Genomic DNA, 19,346 nt, shown 5'->3' with positions numbered 1-19,346 from the left:
GAAACACTCATTACCTGTTTTTACACTCCCAGCTAGCTTCCTTACGTGTTCTAATTTCTTTCGCCAGATTAACCATTTAGTCATTCTCTGCCACTCTTCATATTCCAACCAATCAGGTCAATATGCTTAGTTGAAATTAAACATCCAGATTTTATCTTTGCAATATTGTATTGAGACTATAAAGTGACTTTGAGACACCTTCGCTGACTGGGGGCTCTGAATCCTAGGGTCACTGAGGGAATCACTGGTCTCCGATACATCAAATAAACTTACGATTTATTAACCACTACACTATTTCTTGTTAGCGCAAAAGAATTAAAAAGCAACAGCAACACTGCTGCATTTAGTTAACACCATCTTTCAGAATTGAGGGCAGCAGGATGACAGATGGTGTGCAACAACAAGATGTCATCTATGCAGAAAAGCGAGAAAGCCATGGTCCTGGTGTATACAATTTGAATACCAGGGTGAAGTCTAGTTTTGTCTGTCACTAGTGCTGAGAACACTTGCCGTAAAGGGATAGAAGCAAGATATTGCTAAAGCACAAACAACATTAATACATATTTCCTGAAGCATAAATGTTGTTCTGTGGCTTACTGGCACCAACGTATTAGTTTTTTTTTATTGTCCATTTACAGGATGTGGTTGGCATTGGTAATACCAGCATTCATTGCCCTTGAGAAGGTGGTGGTGAGCTGCCTTCTTGAACCACTGCAGTCCTGTGATATTGATAAATCCATAGTGCTGTAGGGAAGGGGTTCAAGGATTTTGACCCAGTTTCAAGTAATGGCAATGTATTTCCAAGTCTGGATGGTGAGTGATTTGAGAGACGAACTTGCAGATCATGCTGCTCCCATGTCCAGTAGCAATCATGGGTTTTGAGGGTGCCGTTTAATGCGAATTCTTGTAGTGCATCTGGTAAATGGTGTAACACAGCTGCCACTGTTTATCGGTGGTGGAGGGAATGAATGTTTGTAGATGGATGCCAATCAAGCGGCCTTCTTTGTCCTGCATAGTCAATGGTCTTAAATCTGATCCTAACAAACTTTTATCAATTCATGTAGTTCTGATGAACTGGGGCCAACTGCAGTTCTTTCACCCCCCACTACTCCATTCCACAGCTACACAAAGAACCTTTCCTCTATTTCAGTAGAAGTTGAAACATCGACCAAGGCAAGTGATGCCAGATGAGTTCAATAGGAAGCCCTACTTGCCAATGTTTAGTATCTAATCTTCACAAAATTAAATCAGCCCACTCGACTGTCTTCTTTATTTTGTCTAATGCAGAACTTGGTGGATGTAATCGAGAAAATATCAGATCTCACCACATCTCTCTCAAGCTCCTATGAATGTTATCCGAGGCATTTAACAACCTTTCTCAAGTTTTTTGATGCATTCATCTTCCTTTTGTACATTCACAGGGAATACTGACAAGGCGTTAATATTTAAATATGCTGCATCCAGGATTCTTTCAACCGTTCTGTACTGGCACGCTGGGATAATTTCTCATGCACCAGAGATTGTATACAGTGAAGGGCTATTTAGCATATTATCTCAGTCAACTAGTCTGAGGTTGCTGACTGTTCTCTCTCTCCAGCAAGATTCACTGACTAGTGGTCAGGCAACAATTGAACTCTGGATAAAATTCTCCCGCTCTCCAACCCCATTAAAACACACCAATTCTGCAACAGCCTATGACTCTTTAAATACACAAACTGGATAGTTATCAGAAACAGGACACCTGATGGATTTTCCCTTCCACATTCCAGGAACAGAAATAATTTGCCAACAGTTACTAATAGTAACAATTACTAACACATTGTTTTAAACATTTGCCCAAAGGAATTGACACAAGGGGCAGCATGGTGCCACGGTGGTTTACACTGCTCCCTTACAGCGTCAGAAGTCCAGGTTCAATTCCAGCCTTGGGCGACTGTGCGGATTCGTCACACCCATTCCACATCTGCTTGAGTTTTCTCCAGGTCCTCCAGATTCCTCCCATTCTAAAGATCCACAGGTTAGGTGGATTGGCCATGCTAAGTTGCCCCTTCGTGTCTGAAGATGTATACATTAGGTGGATTAGCAATGGTAAATGCATGGGGTTTATGGGGATAGGATGGAGGCAGGGGCCTAGGTGGAACGCCCTTTCAGAGATTCAGTGCAGTCTCGATTGGCTGGATGTTCACTTTCTGCAGAGATTCTATGGTTCTAAACAATCCCTCCAACAATTAAGTATTTTTACTCTAGGTTGCTCCGTGTCCTTTTTCATGGCTAACCTAAATCTTACAATAATATGATCCATGCGTCTTAAACGTTTCCCCCCAACACATGATCCATTGTTTTCAAGGACAAAGCTAAGCAGTTTTAGCACAGGTCCAAATGGGCAAAGCTCCATAGTACAATAGGATCATTCAAGCATTGTTTGAGTAGAGTAGAAATGGCTGCACCTAATTTAACACCCAATTCAGAAATAGACCGGGGAATCCCCACAGTGCAATAAACCGATAATGCAAAATGTTAATAATTACAATATTTCATTCCTCAGTTTGACATCTTTCACCTTAACAAACACAATGATTAGCTCACAAAAAGACCAGAAGAGTTTCTCTTGAGAAAGTGGGATGGAAAGTTTCTGCAATGTTTGAATATTTAAATGGTTACAGTACCACTTTATTATAAAAATGACACTCTTCTAAGAAAGTGTCACGGGGACTTGAAATGTTAACTCTGCTCCTCTCTCCACAGATGCTGCCAGACCTGTTGAGTTTACCCAGCATTTTCTGTTTTTGTTTCAGATTTCCAGCATGTGCATTTCGTTGCCATGACATTCTTCCAGTCCAGTCTGTAACACTGAAAGCAATAATATTTTCCTCTGGTTGTATGGTTTGTCGGGGGACATATTTCCCAATGGCTAACTTTCCACACTAATCTAAGCAGTGATTACAATAAGCTGCTGCTGTAACACTCCATCTGCTAGTTAGACTACTGACTCCTGTAACAGCCGCAGAATCGGCTCTTACAAGGGAGGAGGTAGAGAGAGTTGAAATAGATCACACAGGAAGCCAAAACTAAAAACACTGCTTGGTCCACCGCCTAACTTAAAATTATTTAAACCAAATGGATTGGATAATGACAAGAAACAAGAGGCACAACTTATTTTTCCTCCATGGTCACTGAGGAGATTTGTTAACTGCTGTTCAATGACCCAACTGGGCAGCATTTTTGCTCTCTAAGGAAAGGTGAATCCATGTGTACTTTTTGGAGTTCTCTTTATACCATGGATACTGTGCAGTTTTTAACAAGAGTTGATAATATGCCACAGAGAAGGTCCTTTGATAAAGTTTAAGTTTATTTATTAGGGTCACAGGTAGGCTTACATTAACACAGCAGTGAAGTTACTGTGAAAATCCCATAGTCGTCACACTCCGGTGTCTGTTCGGGTACGTTGAGGGAGAATTTAGCATGGCCAATGCACCTAACCAACACATTTTTCGGACTGTGGGAGGAAACTGGAACACCAGAGGAACAAATTAGGGCAGATAATATTAAGCGGTGTCAGGAGCAGGATGGGAAGTCAGTTAAAGGGTAAAGAATAGGTTACTGGTTCTTAATGAAAATTGTGGAAGCAGAACTACAAGTAGAATATGAATAAGGGAAGCAAATAACTGAAAAAGGACAAAGTTGACGTATTTTTGAGTGTGCAATAGGTCAAATGACTTCCTCTATGCTGTGAAATTCTACAGAAAGGCAGAGTTATTAGCACTGCTGCCTCAGTGTCAGGGACCCAAGTTCGATTCCTAGCTTGGGTCACTGTTTGTGCAGAGTCTGCACATTCTCCCCATGTCTGTGTGGGTTTCCTTCAGGTCCTCCCGTTTCCTCCCGCTGTCCGAAAGAGGCGCTGGTCACCTGCACTGGCCATGCTAAATTCCTTCTCAGCACACCAAACAGGCGCTACAGTGTGGTGACTAGGGGATTCTCACAGCAACTTCATTGCAGTGTTAATGTAAGCCTACTTGTGATTAATAAATAAGCTTTAAAAACGTTAAAACATTTTGGGTGCCAGTTGGGTCCTACTGTAGCTAAGGTCCATATTTCCAAAGGGGAGAAAATAATGTGTCCAAATAACATGCATAAACTATGGGCATAAATCCTTTTAAATTGGTGTAAATAAAAACTGAGGGATCCCCATTTGTTATAAGGCCCAAAATATTTATACATTTACTGGGTCACTAGTCAATTTTATTTTCTACAACCAGAACGAAAGCAAACAATTCGCGGAAAATGCACCTAAATAGCACGTAGAGACCTGTGGGTTATTAAGTATAACTAAATCATGAAAGGGAACTTCATTGCAATATTTTGAGTCTTCCCCACGCAAATTTTTATTTAGTTTGTACAGCTTCTTATCCCATTAACGACACTTTATTTAAATAAAGCCACATTTAAAGCAAAACTGCTGACAAGTACTTGGAAATATTAATTTATAAACAACAAGATTTATTCTTTGATATTTCGTGTATTAATTATAGCAATGATTTTCCCACAGAATAGACTGTCATGCACTGGAATGTGCATATATCAATAGGGAAATATTTCAATCAAGATGATCACTTTGATTTAATGGTTTGTGGACCAAGCCACCACCCCTAACTCCTGTTAAATTCTTAAGGGGTTCTTCTCCCTATCTACTTAAGGCATGACCACAGTAAAGAAGTTACGACTTACTTTTCTGTTAAGAACATGTGGACCAATTAAGGTTAGCCTCCCTGTAAGTGTCAGTTGAATTAGTGCTTTTACTACTTTCATGGATGCGTCTGTGTAATAACTGTATTGTCTTGATTCATGCATTTCATGTAAACTAAACCAGCTTGCCGGTTTACAATCATCTTGTTGCATGAGTACTTTGCAGTCTGTCTCTCCTAAAGACAGGGATTATCTGTTATAAGACATACAAAAGTACAATTGCCAGGCTGCAGGCTCTATGACTATCAATGTTGTAACTTCTGAGGCACTATTGTTTAACTAGATAACAGCAATAAACATCAACTGAGATTGCAAGAGAATTTCTGTTTCGTGATTCATGGTGCTGCACCCAAGGCAATATTTGGTGCAAACTCCAAAAGGGTCAGAAATCAAAGCTTGCTATTTATTGGCCTCTCCAAAGAGAGGGACTGTGCGTGTGGACATCAGGTTAGGGTAGGATCAAGCACAGGCTGTGATGTTCTCGCTGAATTGTTTCCACATCAGAAAAGCAAGGTTGCATGCCAGAACAGGTTAAAAATCCATATGTTGCCATGGTGTTTAAGCTGTTGGCATGTGGTTTAATTACTGAATATTTCCCTACTCTTACTGCAAACCGCATGCCATGAATTATATGTAATAATAATAAGACTCTGCAGCAGGATTAAAACTGTGGAATTGTAACATTCAGAGGCCCTGAGCTGAGAGACAGGTTCACCCCAAATTCATATTTATGTTTTAGTGCACCCTCAATTTGATTTTTTTTTTGCCTGAAGTGTGGTTCAGACAAATGGAAACAGATGGTTGTGCTTTTCAGTAAGGTGTTCCGACGTACAGCAACGTCTGCATGAGCATGGCCGAACTGACAGTTTGGAAAGTCTGCTCTGTGCTGCTGACCTTTAGGATGAATCTACCAATAGGCTTGCAGATGGTGACAACATTCCTTTGCATCTTACCAAATTAAAGATAGCAATCCTGTCTAATCAGAATGGAAAGCAGAAGGCAGAGAGTGGTTGTGGATGGGTCTTGTTCTGCGTGGAGGTCGGTCTCCAGTGGAGTGCCCCAGGGATCTGTTCTAGGACCCTTGCTGTTTGTCATTTTCATAAATGACCTGGATGAGGAAGTGGAGGGATGGGTCAGTAAGTTCGCCGACGATACGAAGGTTGGTGGTGTTGTGGATAGTCTGGAGGGATGTCAGAAGTTGCAGCGTGACAGATAGGATGCAAGACTGGGCGGAGAAGTGGCAGATGGATTTCAACCCGGATAAATGTGTAGTGGTCCATTTTGGCAGGACCAATGGGATGAAGGAATACAATATCAACTCTTAGCAGTGTTGAGAAGCAGAAGGATCTTGGGGTCTGGGTCCATAGGACTCTTAAATTGGCCTTGCAGGTGGAGGATGTGGTCAAGAAGGTGTATCGTGTGCTAGCCTTCATTAATAGAGGGATTGAGTGTAGGAGTTGGGAGGTAATGCTGCAACTTTATAAGACCCTTGTCAGACCCCACTTGGAGTACTGTGCGCAGTTCTGGTCACCTCACTACAGGAAGGATGTGGAAGCTATTGAGAGGGTGCAGAGGAGATTTACAAGGATGTTGCCTGGATTGGGAGGCATGCCTTATGAAGATAGATTGAGGGAGCTAGGTCTCTTCTCCCTGGAGAGACAAAGGTTGAAAGGCGACCTGATAGAGGGTAATAAAATGTTGAGAGGAATAGATAGGGTGGATTCTCGGAGGCTATTTCCCAGAGCTGAAATGGTCGCTACGAGAGGACACAGGTTTAAGGTGCTGGGAAGCAAGTACAGAGGAGATGTCGGGATAAGTTTTTCAGAGGGTGGTGAGTGGGTGGAATTGGCTGCCATCGGTGGTGGTAGAGGCAAACTCGCTGGGGTCTTTTAAGAGACTTTTGGATGAGTACATGGGATTGGGGGTTACAGATACTTCTATGGCCTGGTAGGTATGGATATGATCGTTGCAACTTGTGGGCCGAAGGGCCTGTTTGTGCTGTAGTGTTCCATGTTCTATGAAACAGGAATGGAGTTGATGAGTGTAAATTCCTCCACATAACACTAGGACTCAAGTGGGTAAAGGGTTGGGTTCACTCCTGCTGCAGCCAAAGGCCTCGGGTCACTGTCTGGGAAGAGTTTGCATGTCTGCCCTGTGTCACTTCCAGGCGCTCCAGTTTCCTCCCGCATTCCAAAGATGTGCCGATTAGGTGGATTGGCCATAGTAAATTACCCCTTAGTGTCTCAAGATGCATAGGTTAGATGGTTTAGCCACGGGAAATGTACGGGGTTACAGGGATAGGGCAGGGGAAGGGGCCTGGATAAAATAACCTGGCAGAGGGCTGATGCACTCAATTGGCCAAATTCTGCATGGTAGGGGGCTTTATGATTCTATGATTATATTGTGGGATGTGCTTCTATTATGATGTTCTTTACTCACTGCCTCAAATTGCCCAATCAGTAACAATGCCGTGGCAAATTGCATAAACCGGTATGTTAAGCATGATTTCGCCCAAATCAAAAGTGCTTCCTCCAGGCATTATCTACATTCAGCAGAATCTAAAACCGTAAGTGGGTGTTTTTCTAAACTTGAAGTAGTCAGAATACAAAAAATTCGCACGCCCACCGCTGTGCTTTATCCTAGCAACATCAGTGCCTAATCTCAACATTTAACCTGCCACCCACTCACTCGGACAAATCGAGTGAATCCCTGCTTAAATGACATTACTGAATTATACTCTGGGTAACAGCAAAAGAACAGATTACAGGAGAGGTTACAACATTGAGTGTAACAGGAATATGAAAAGCAGAACTGAGATGAAACATTGCAAATCCCACTGTGAAGACTAAAGATCTGGACAACAAAGAATTATCAGCACAACACTCTAAACCAATCAAGTCAAAACTCTTTTGTCCTTTTGAGATCCAGAATGATGCAACCATCAGGCTTAGAGGACTGAAATGACATGAGCAACCAAAGCACACAAAGCTCCTTTACAACTGTGAGCTTAACTCAGTACTCTCCATTCATTAGTGAGGTTGTGGCATCAAGCACCATGGGCAAGCAATTCTGCCAGTACGCACGCCAACATTCTTCCCTCAACCAACAGCAAACAATGGACTAGCTGATCATCCATTGGTTGTTTGTAAACATGCCGCCACATTTTATTAAATATCACAGACTTCATTTCAAAAAGCAAACATTTAAAACTTTGAAGACACAAGCAGGTCCCATGTAAACAGAATTTCTTTCATAAAAATATAAAATTCTGGACAAAACTAATATTTTCATAGCTTTTCTGAATAGTGGTAGGTACATCTCATGTCCACTCCCAGACATGAGGCATAAAATTAAAGGGGACAGATTGTCACCACATGGCTGCCCAGTAGAAGGGAACTTACTTTGAGTGGAACTTACCCCAAGCACTTCAAATTTAAATACTGAGGCTGTCCATCATCAGACACCAGGTAAAGTTCAGAAATGTCCAGCTTCAAAGAGTTGCCACTCCAACTGAACTGCAGGTCTTCCAAACATATCGTTGATTGACATGTACCCGCTCCTGTCACACTCATGATAAAATAAAGCAGACCTATTCCAACTAATAACGACACTTCTAGCTGGGTCACAAAGTTGGGATTGCCAGTGAGTGCAGAAAACAAAGCCAATCCTCACAAGCAGATGATTGGTGTTTGTCAGCAGCTGATAGAGATGCAACCAATCAAACAGCTTTCTGAAGGTGAAATTTCACCTTGCAGATGGAGAGAAAATTTAAACAATTTTGGTTACAGTCCTTCACAGAAAGAATATTTCAAATTGAGAATGCTCTTCACCTCTCCCCAATATTTCCATTGAACTCACTGCACAACTGTTTGGAATAGGTTGGGCAGCGCGGTCGCTAGCATTGCTGCCTCAGTGCCAGGGAGCTGAGTTCGGCTCCTGGCTTGTGTCTGTGCAGAGTTTGCATGTGCTCCCCGTGCCTGCGTGAGTTTCCTCCAGATACTCCGGTTTCCTCCCACAGTCCGAAAGACGTGCTGAATAGGTGCATTGGCCATACTAAATTCCTCCTCAGTGTACCAACTAGTGGATTTTCACAGTAATTTCATTGCAGTGTTAATGCAAGCCTACTTGTGACACTAAAGTAACGAAAACTTTAGAAGCTTCCAAACGGGTGTTGTCTTAGATTCTCCACACCCCCCCAACAATGCGCAATCTGAAAGAAACTAGAAAAAGCTAAGGCACTATTAAATATATTGAATAATTTGTGCTAATGAGTGCCAGAGGATTGGTGGTAACCAATTACAGTGGTCTTTGAGGAGGGAGAGAAAACATGCCCAAGGAATAATGAAATCTGTAGCAGCAAAAAAAAGGATCCATATTAAAGGAGAAAATTGGAAAGCAACTAGAAACCAAAACTAATAATGAATAGTTAGCATGGATTGCAAAAGGTAAGCCTCATTGAATTCTTTGAAGAGGCAGAGATAGTAGAAAAGCATAATTAAGAAACTGTAATATATTTACATTTCCAAAAGGCCTTCAACAAGACACCACATAATAGACTAACAGATAAAATCAGTGCATATAGACTTGGAGAACAATCAGCAAAATGGACGGTGAACAGTTTGCAAGACAGAAAGCAGACATAAAAATGACAAAAGGTTGTCACAGTGCGATCCACATGGATCAATACTGAGATCACTGCTGCTCACGATTATTATTTTTGAGGCTTCTGAATCAGAAATATGGTTTCTAAATTTGTGGATGACACCAACTTCAGAGAATTGTATGTCTGAGCGGAGTCTGCACGTTCTCCTGTGTCTGCATGGGTTTACTACAGGTGCTCCGGTTTTCTCCCACAGTTCGGAAGACATGCTAGTTAGATGTATTTTTTTTTGTTTTTATTCCAATTCAAATCAACCCAAGCCCAATTCAGAGTCTCAGCAAGTTGAGACATTCCCGATCCAAGCTGACAAGAGGGGTTCTCACCTCCTGTCTTGGGCTTGATCGTGATGTGGATATGCTGGCGTCAGACTGGGGTAAACACAGTAAAAAGTCTGACAACGCCAGGTTTAAGTCCAACCGATTAGCAGAGTCGCTGAGCAGAGACTGGTAGCCAAGTTCCGCACACGAGGACGGTCTCAGCAGGGATCTTGGGTTCATGTCGCACTATCTGTAACCCTCGTGACTTGCCTGGGTTTGCAAAACCTCACTTACTGTACTGTCTGGAGACAATACACATCTCTTTAACCTGTGATCAGTGCTCCTTCCGCTCACACTGTCGGCCACTTTAGGACTTGAATAGCAGGTTAGTTGTAAAGATTCGCATTCTAATCAGTAATCTCTAAGCTGTCTGTGCTTTACATGCTCTGTCTGAGGCCAGAACTCTCCATTCACCTGAAGAAGAGGGAAACCCCTCGAAAGCTAGTGAGTTTACTATCAAATAAATCGGTTGGACTTAAACCTGGTGTTGTCAGACTTTTTACTTGGGCTTGATCTACATGATCCAAGCTGATTGGAGTAGGCACTGCTCCTCCTCCAAGCCTTGATATCATTTGCATCTTAGCCAAAAGGCTGAGATGTCACTTTTAAAAATTGCTTCAAATGAAGCTAAAGTCTAACCTAATGACTTCAACCAAGCAGAGCATGTCAATACTACACTTAAACTTAGCCAGAAGGGTGAGAAATGGCCACGCTAAATTCTTTCTCAGTGTACAGGAACAGATGCCCGAGCATGGTGACTATGGTGCAGTGGTAAGCACTGCTGCTTCACAGCTCCAGGGACCTGGGTTCGATTCCCGGCTTGGGTCACTGTCTGTGTGGAGTTTGCACATTCTCCTCGTGTCTGTGCAGGTTTCCTCCAGGTGCTCCAGTTTCCTCCCACAGTCCAAACATGTGCAGGTTAGGTCGATTGGCCATGCTAATATTGTCCCTTAGTGTACTGAGATGCATAGATTAGAGCGATTAGCAGGTAAGTGCGTAGGGATATGGGGGTAGGGCCTAGGTGGGATTGTGGTCGGTGCAGACTGTACTGTAGGGTTTCTATGATTCTATGACTAGGGGATTTAATATTTTTATATTCTTACTGCATCTCATAGTTCTAGTCTTCCCCAGAAGCAACATCCTCCCAGTATGGTCTGATTGTATTTTAGAGTTTATTTATTAGCGTCATAAGTAGGTTAACATTAACACTGCAATGAAGTTACCATGAAAATCCCCTAGTCACCACACACTGGTCATTTTGATTCAGACTGATCATCGAATTTAACATCCTGATCCTTCCTTTCCCCTGTCCTTTCTGAGCAGATATCATCCTTATTAATTTTTTTTGCACTCTCTCCAACGTCTTGATCTCCCTTCTGTTAGGGAATTTCATACAGGCAGTCACCCAAAGCTGGAATTGAGTCCAGGTCCCTGCTGCTGAGACACAGCAGTGCTAACCACTATGCCACTGTGCTGCCCAGAGAGAGTCTGCACTGAGAAGGAGTGAAATAAATTACAACACAACAGCAATAAAATTTAAAATGTAAATTAATTTATGAACTAAATGACCTTGGATAAGTGCTAGGTGGTACATTTTGTAAATAAAGTAATGTTACTTAGAACATAGAACTTGGAAAGTATAAATCTAAATCAGCAAAGGGAATGACAATATATGAAAAGGTGCTGCATGTCAATAAGGCCATTATAGAGGTAAACTTGGGAGTGCAATATACAACCCCGTTTCCCATATTATGGACCATAAGACACAGGAGCAGAATTAGGCCACTCGGCCCATTGAGTATGCTCCACCATTCAATCATCGCTGATATTTTTCTCATCCTCATTCTCCTGCATTTTCCCCATAACCCCTGATTCCCTTATTAATCAAGAACCTATTTATCTCTACCTCAAAGACGTTCAATAACCAGGCCTCTACAGCTTTCTGCAGTAAAGAGTTCCACTCTGATGGAAGGGAGATCAAGGCACTGGAGAAAGTGCAAAAAAGATTTACAAGGATGATATTTGCTCAGAAAGGACAGGGGAAAGGAGAGATCAGGATATTAAATTCGATGATGAGCCAGAATCAAAATGAATGACAGAGCAAGCTCAAAAGGCCAAACTGCTTACTCCTACTTCTAGCTTCTATGTTCTATGACAGGCTCAGCCCACGTTCCTCTTGAAAAGAGCAGGCTGAGGAACAGCAGTGTTGAAAATTATGAAAGTTTTTGATAGAGGATAGCAGAGCAAAGCAAAACAGAAACCATCAACAGGAGATGGCCAAAAAGATTGAAAAGGAATTCGAAAGAAACTTCTTTACCCAGAGAGTGGTGGGAATGCAGAATCCATTTGCCTGTGCAGGGAGGCAAACATCTAGAATGAATAAAAGAGGATGCCAGATAGGCATACATACACAGGACAATGGGAAGAAGTTAGATGAGGAAGGAGAAGCTTGAGTGCAGCATCAATGCCAGCATGAGCATGAAGTAGGCCATTCAATAAGATTGGGGCTGATTTGGTTGTGGTCTCAACTCTCACTTTCCTGTCCACCACCACAACCCTGACTTCATTGTCTACCAAAAATCCACCTAATATTCTTACTGCATCTCCTTGTTCTAGTCTTCTCCAGAGGAAGCAATATCCTCCCAATACGGTCTGATTGCATTTTAAAGTTTATTTATTAGCCTCGCAAGTAGGCTTACATTAACACTGCAAAGAAGTTACTGTGAAAAATCCCCTAGTCACCACACTCTATCTCCTGTTCAGGTACACTGAGGGAGGACTTAGCATTGCTGATACACCTAACCAGCATATCTTTCGGACTGCAGGAGGAAGTCAGAGCACCCAGAGGAAACCCACACAAACACCGGGCGAACATATAGCTTCCACACAGACAGTGACCCAAACTGGGAATCAAACCGGGTCCCTGCGCCGTGAGGCAGCAATGCTAATCACTGTGTCGCCCTGGGTCCCTGGCGCTGTGAGGCAACAGTGCCAACCACTGTGTCACCCAGCAAATTGGAAGAAGTCGTCAATCGAAGAATGAAGCAGAAGGGCAATACAGTTTGAATCGCCTGTGTTTCATCACTGATTTTAACTTTTGTTTTAAATCATTTTAATATCTATTAATCTATTCTGGAAATTTCGGATTTGTTGGTGTGAGAGACCGTTGGACTGTTGACAAATTATTTCCCTTGCAAAGCTGGAAAATACAAAGAGAACAAAAACAAGTGATCGAGACAGCACTCAACTGCGGGGGCAGGCTACTGGAGTGAGCTATCTTATCCAGAGGTTCCTTCCCAAACCCCCGCCCAATTTGAAGTTCCACAATTCTATATTTTTCCCCTGTAAACTGTGAACCCTTTCCCACAGAGCTGTATTAATTACATGTTTGAAAGAGGTATAAACAAAGGGTGCTTTGTTGTCTGTAATTATCTTCTGTCATGGTGTAATGTTTACCTTTCAGAGTTCTATTGCAGTTTAGTTTACATTTTGAAAAACAACTCAAATCATTTTCCCATCTCTGTCACTCTGAACTAAAACTGCTAATAATAAATTAACAGCTGAATAATTCAATTTGAAACCAGTTTTCAAATTAATTGGAAGAAAGAAAAATAATTTGAAGAGGTGCACAGCCTTTTCCAAACCACTATTGCATCCCCTTTTAACTGGATAAGCTGCAGCGTTCAGGAGGGAACGAGTAAAACAAATCCAAGGTTTGAAGGCAGAATAAAGTCTTCAGGAATGCTACAGAAAGTGTTCAAAGTCACAATTTTATAGTCAAGTTCATACGTGTTATTGTAAATTATAATGTTTTGATCATGCCACAACTTCTTACAGGAACTAGAAACAGGTGCAGGCCATTCAACCCCTCAAGGTTGCTCTACCATTTAATATGATCATGGCTGATCTCATCTTGGCCCTGTCTCTACTTTCCTGCCCATTCTCTATAACCCTTCAATCCAAAACTAATTAAAAATCCGTATCTCCTGCTTAAATGTACTAAATGTCCTGGCACCCACTGCACTTTGGGGTAGTGAATTCCACAGATTCACCACTCTTTGAGAGAAGTAGTTTCTCGTTATCTCGGTTTTAAGTGTGCTACCACTTATTCTAAAATGATCTCTCATCCTAGGTTGCTCACAAGAGGAAACATCTTCTCTAAGTCTACCTATCCTGTCAATCTACTTTTACATCTTGTATACTTCAATTAGATCTCCCCTCATTCTTCTAAACTCTAGAGAGAGTAGAGGTCAACACTAAACAATCTCTCTTCATAAGTCAAATCCTTCATCTCTGGAATCAATCTAGTGAACCTCCTCTGAATAGCCTCCAATGCAACTACATTCGTCCTCAAGTAAGGGGACCAAAACTGTACATAATATTCTAAATTCGGTCTAGCTAATGCTTTGTACAGTAGCAGCAACACTTCACTACTTTTATAGTCTATTTCTTTAGCAATAAGTCCCAAATTCCCATTTGCTTTCCTTATTAGCCACTGCACCTGAACACCAGTTTTCTATGATTCATGCATGAGGACATTTGGGTCCCTCTGCAATGAAGCCTTCCAAAGTTTCTCTCCATTTAGATAATAAGTTGCCTTTGTATTTTTCTGACCAAAATGGATCACCTTGCATTTATCCAAGTTAAACTCCATCTGCCAAATTTTGACCACTGACCTAACCCCTATCCATACCCATTTATAAATTGCTCATTTCTTATTGCAACTTACTATCCCACCTATTTTAGTATCATCTGCAAGTTTGGCTATAGTACCTCTTAGCCCTATATCAAGTCATCAATATCGATCATAAATAGTTGGGGCCCGAGGACAGAACTCTGTGGCACCCCACTAATTACATCTTGCCAATCCAAGAAAGACCCATTTATCCAAACTCTCTGTTTTCTGAAAGTTATCCAATCCTTTATCTAAGCTAACAACTTACTCCTAACCCCTCGTGAACTAACCTTTGGTGCGGCACCTTATCAAATACTTTCTGGAAGTCCAGATATACTGCATCCACAGGAACCCCATTATCCACTTTGCCACAGAAAAGCTGGCAATCTTCTTCCCCAAAAACTGTGTGCAAGTTTATTTATTTACATCCTTGAGAAGAATTTGCACATACTTGAATTTCAATTCATAAACTCAAACCATTAGATATATTTTCATAATCAGTAAATCTCAAGAATACATTTGAACTGAGGTGATGGTCTTTTAAATGTCTGATGTCTCAAATTACTTCTCAGCCAATGGGACACTTTTGAATTAGTCTCCATAACACAGCAGACAAACCATGCACAAGATCGCACAAATTACAATACCTTAAACAACAGGTCAATCAGCTTAGTTTTACATTGGTGGAGATGCAAGTTTGGCAATCACCGTGGGTACACTCCTCCCTAAACTAAAGGAGGAAGCGACTTTGTTTTTTTAATATTAATTCGTGGAACGTGGGCGTCGCCAGCTGGCCAGCATTTATTGTCCATCCCTAGTTCTCAGGGGCTTTTGCTGTGGCTCTAGAGTCACATGTAGGCCAGACCAGGTAAGGATGGCAGATTTCCTTCCCTAAAGTACATTAATGAACCAGATGGGTCTTTCCAACAATCGACAATGGTTTCACGGCTATCAGTAGACTTTTAATTCCAGATTTTTTTTTATTGAATTCAAATTCTACCACTTGCTATGGCAGGAGTTCGAACATGGATCCCCAAAACGTTGGCTGAGTTTCTGGATTAATAGAATACCACGAGGCCATCACTTCCCAAAACATTACATTTAATATTAACTAAAATTCCCTGTGGATCTACTGGCACTCGTTTGAAGCTTCACCCATGGGTGCTGAGCACACACTGATTGTGAATAGTGAGTGTTAACAAAGCCTATTGAGCATAGCAAAGCTGACTCCTGTAGTAACACATTTTTCCAGCAGGGTCTCTAGACAGCTAAAAGAAGCTGGAAGTCTGCCGCATTCCCCTCCCCCTTCTTGGCATAGGGATGGTGAAGCTAATAGTAGTGCCTCACCTGCTGTCCAACCAAGATCAGCTAACTCAGCAGAGCTAGAATCAGACTTGGGAATGTCTGGCCTTTGTGGCTTATGGAGTGAATTTCATCAGCTAGCTACAGTATTTCTTGCTGCCTTGCCTGCGATTAATCTGAAAGACTTTGGCGAAGCAAATAAGAGACATTTAAATATGTTTAACTCTTTCATAGAAAATGAGTATACGAATGGGCAATAATTCAAAGAGCACAGCAAAGCAGAATTTACGATGAAGTACTGGACTGAAATTCAGGAAAAAATATGGAATGGTGTCTGCGAATAATATCCAATGGTTCATCTGCCTCCAATTACTGTAATTATAAGCTGCCCACTTCATCTTTAAGCTCAGTTTGCATGTGATAAACAGACAACATATTTGTTTCTGATATTCAAAAACTGGAGTCTGCATTTAGAATGCATAAAAAGAAAAACAATACTGGCAGATCATTTATGTAAAATAATGCAAAACATCTGCTCACAGAATACAATACTGCTGATATCTGGGGCACACGGGGTTTGGCATTTCAATTTTAGAAATCAAAATGGTTTCGGTTTGCTTTTCTGAAACAACAGAATCACATCCTCAGTATTATCTTTTCACCCGCCATAATTGCCCCCATTTTCTCCTGCAGGTATAGTCCTTGCTTAATGTCTCTGCTAGTCCACTATTTTCAGAATCACAAACACTCTTACTACTTTCAACCAGAACAGCACAAACTATGGGCAAGGTGGAATAATTAAAAAGTTTCAAATGGTTCCTTCATTGAATTGAATAGAAGCAATGGCCTCCCCCTCAGTTTGAATAATAGAGTTTATTACCAGAACAGAGACAATCCCATGCAGCTCTTGCATCATGAAGCATCAATTTTGGGAAGGATCCCACAAATACTCATCAAGCAGCACAGACTGACTCCAAACTAACCCAAGCGCTGCCCAACCTTGGAAAACCATTCCATAGCTTTGGTGAGCAAATCTTCGAGGCAACATGTTCTGCTTTGCTCAGGGGGGTGGGGAGGTGCGATTTTGAATCCAGCTACTTAGCGATTTAGTTTGGACACATGACTTAAAGGCCTCCACTCTGGTAAACAGAACCGCCAATTTCAGTAAAACAAGAAAGTTTGAAGCAAAAAGTTTTGAGTAAGCCCAATATTTTATTTTGAAACATCCAAGCATCATCCCAGCCAGATATTTGCCTCTGCAAAACAAAGAATTGGTCAAAGCTGAAAAATACAGAAAATACGGAGATAAAAACTCTAGTCTCATGTCGAACAGCATTACCCACAAGCACTGGGCCACTGTGATTGTTTGCTGCTTCATAAACAAGAGCTTTGCTTCAGTAGATGCACAAATAATTCACTACAAATGTCATACAACAGGAGCAAAGTCTCACCAACCGTACAGTAGATTCCCAAAACAGATGGACCTGCAACAGAACCACTCCATGTTAAATACAACTGTTGCATTTTTCATCATTTCCTTCACTGTCTCAAGGCCAACAGCAACTACCCACTGAACCATTTCTAGCCATTAAACCCATGACTCTTTAACCTGGTGTTGTGAAACTTCTTACCAAGCAAGGAGCCCAGGCAAGACATTTCCTTTCCCCAGTTTTACCTCTGGAATTTACTCTGTGGATTTGAGGTTTACAAGGGCTATCACTCGTGTTGTTCCGTCAATGATGGACGGAACCTCAAACTGGAAGACCCAGATACATTATTAACAACACAAGATGCAATTTAATGGGATCAAAATTTAAATAGACTACTTACATGCAATAATACAGTTGCATTTACATAAAGATCATAAAATCATAGAATCCCTACAGCACAGGTGGTCATCATTAGGCCCAACAGGCCTGCACCAATAATCTCACCCAGGCACTATTCCTGTAATCCTACGCATTTATTCCACTAAACCCTTGACAGTAAGGGGTAATTTAGCATGATTATCCACCTAACCTGCACATCTTTCAGGGGCAATTTAGCATAGCCAATGCACCTAACCAGCATGTCTTTCAGACTGTGGAAGGAAACCGGAGCACCCAGAGGAAAACCCCACAGACACAGCAGAATGTGCAAACTGTGTAAAGACAGTCACTCAAGGACAGAATCAAACTCAGGGTCACTAGCACTGTGCCATCCCACGATCAAGATCTAGAGTTAGCGAAGGATGGATATGCCAAAGCACTCCAAAGCCAATGAAGCACATCTGACATGTAGTCACACTCATAATGCAGCATAGCTGCCAGGTTTGTACCCAAAGTTCCACAAGATTAATTTGGTGACTGTAATAGTAAATACTGGCCAGGATATTGATAAAACACCACTGGATCTCCAAACAGTGCAATGGGATCATTTATATCATGCCATGGAAACAGATGGTGTCTCAGTTGCACTGGTCAGCCTTCAACTGCCATATCTGACAGAGAAAACTCCCTCGATATTGAACTGCAGCGTTTGGCATGATGTGGAGAGGCGATCTCCCCACACAATGCTCAGGACAAACGAAATGCCAGCAATCAAACAGAAAGCAATAGCATTTATGCCTCACTTTTCACAGAAACAGGGTCCTAAACCATTTGACAACTAAAAGACTTCGGAATTGTTGCAATCAGGAACAAGTTAGCAGAAAATCATCCCGGAAAATGGAGGGGAGGGGAACTCTTTGATCCAAGCACCTGGAAAGCACGATGATAAATCCAGACCCACTGACACAAACCCTGGGTCTCCTCAAACTGATGCCATCATCCAGACCAAAATTAACAGGACCACAGGAGGCAACCCAGGCTCTGCAATCCCCACCCCGTTACCGCCAAAGCCCCCCTCTCTCCCTACCCCTCCCTCCCTACCTCCACCCCTCACTCCTTCCCCCTCCCCTCATTCCACACCCTCCATCTACCCCCCCCCCCCACACCTCCCCACCCGGGCCTCAGGCGCTGCCCTCGCTCCCAGCACTCGGGGCTGAGGCTGGGGGGGGAACGGGCCGAGCAGCAGGGCCCAGGCCCCGGGCTGACAGTCCGCCCCCCGCCGCCGAGCCGCCTCCCCGGGCTGGGCTGAGCCGCGGCCTCACTCACCTTTCACCACCCGCTCGGCGGTGGGCAGCTTGCCGTCCCGAGCCGCCATGGCCCCCGCGCTGCTGCTGCTCCCGGGCCCCGCGCTCCTCCCGCAGCCTCGGCCTCTGCTGGCGGCTCCCAGACTGCAGCGCGGGAAGGCGGGGCCAGGGCGGGGGGGAGGGGAGAGGAGGGGGGAACGGAGGGGAGGAGCCTGAAGAGGGGGCGGGGCCCGACGCCAGGGGGTGGGGCCTGGGAGCGGGTGGAGCGCCGGGGGAGGGGAGAGGGGGCGGGGCCATAGGAGAGCCGGGGGGGGCACGGAGAAGGGGTGGGGCCTGAGGAAGAGGGTCTGGGATGAGGGGGCGGGGCACGGGGAGGGGCCCGGGGGAGGGGGAGGGGCTGGGTGGGACCTGGCTTGGGGGCTGGGGAGAGGCTTGGGGAGTGGAGAAGGGGCCTAGGGAGAGCCTGGGAGAATGGGGAGGGAATCTGAGGAGAGAGGGAAGGGGCACAGGGAGTGGCTAAGAGCCTCAGAAAGGAGG

At 43.1% G+C, this 19,346-nt stretch overlaps 1 protein-coding gene across 4 annotated transcripts in view; it reads right to left on the bottom strand.

Annotated features, from left to right (window-relative positions):
• The window catches only part of LOC145360504 (serine/threonine-protein phosphatase 2B catalytic subunit beta isoform), a 99,263-nt gene extending 80,297 nt beyond the window's left edge, over positions 1-18,966 (bottom strand). For all 4 annotated transcript variants that reach the window (XM_080215757.1, XM_080215759.1, XM_080215756.1 and 1 more), the window contains exon 1: positions 18,832-18,966. In XM_080215757.1, the coding sequence (XP_080071883.1) occupies positions 18,832-18,880 (49 nt within the window). In that variant the 5' untranslated portion in view covers positions 18,881-18,966. The remainder of the gene's footprint in view (positions 1-18,831) is intronic.
• Positions 18,967-19,346: the final 380 nt, after the last annotated feature.

This window comes from Carcharhinus amblyrhynchos, chromosome 31 (assembly GCF_965287045.1).
Source record: "Carcharhinus amblyrhynchos chromosome 31, sCarAmb.v2.hapA, whole genome shotgun sequence".
Lineage (NCBI taxonomy): Eukaryota > Metazoa > Chordata > Chondrichthyes > Carcharhiniformes > Carcharhinidae > Carcharhinus > Carcharhinus amblyrhynchos.
Note: the sequence above shows the minus strand (reverse complement) of the source record. Positions and strands in the feature narration are given on the sequence as shown.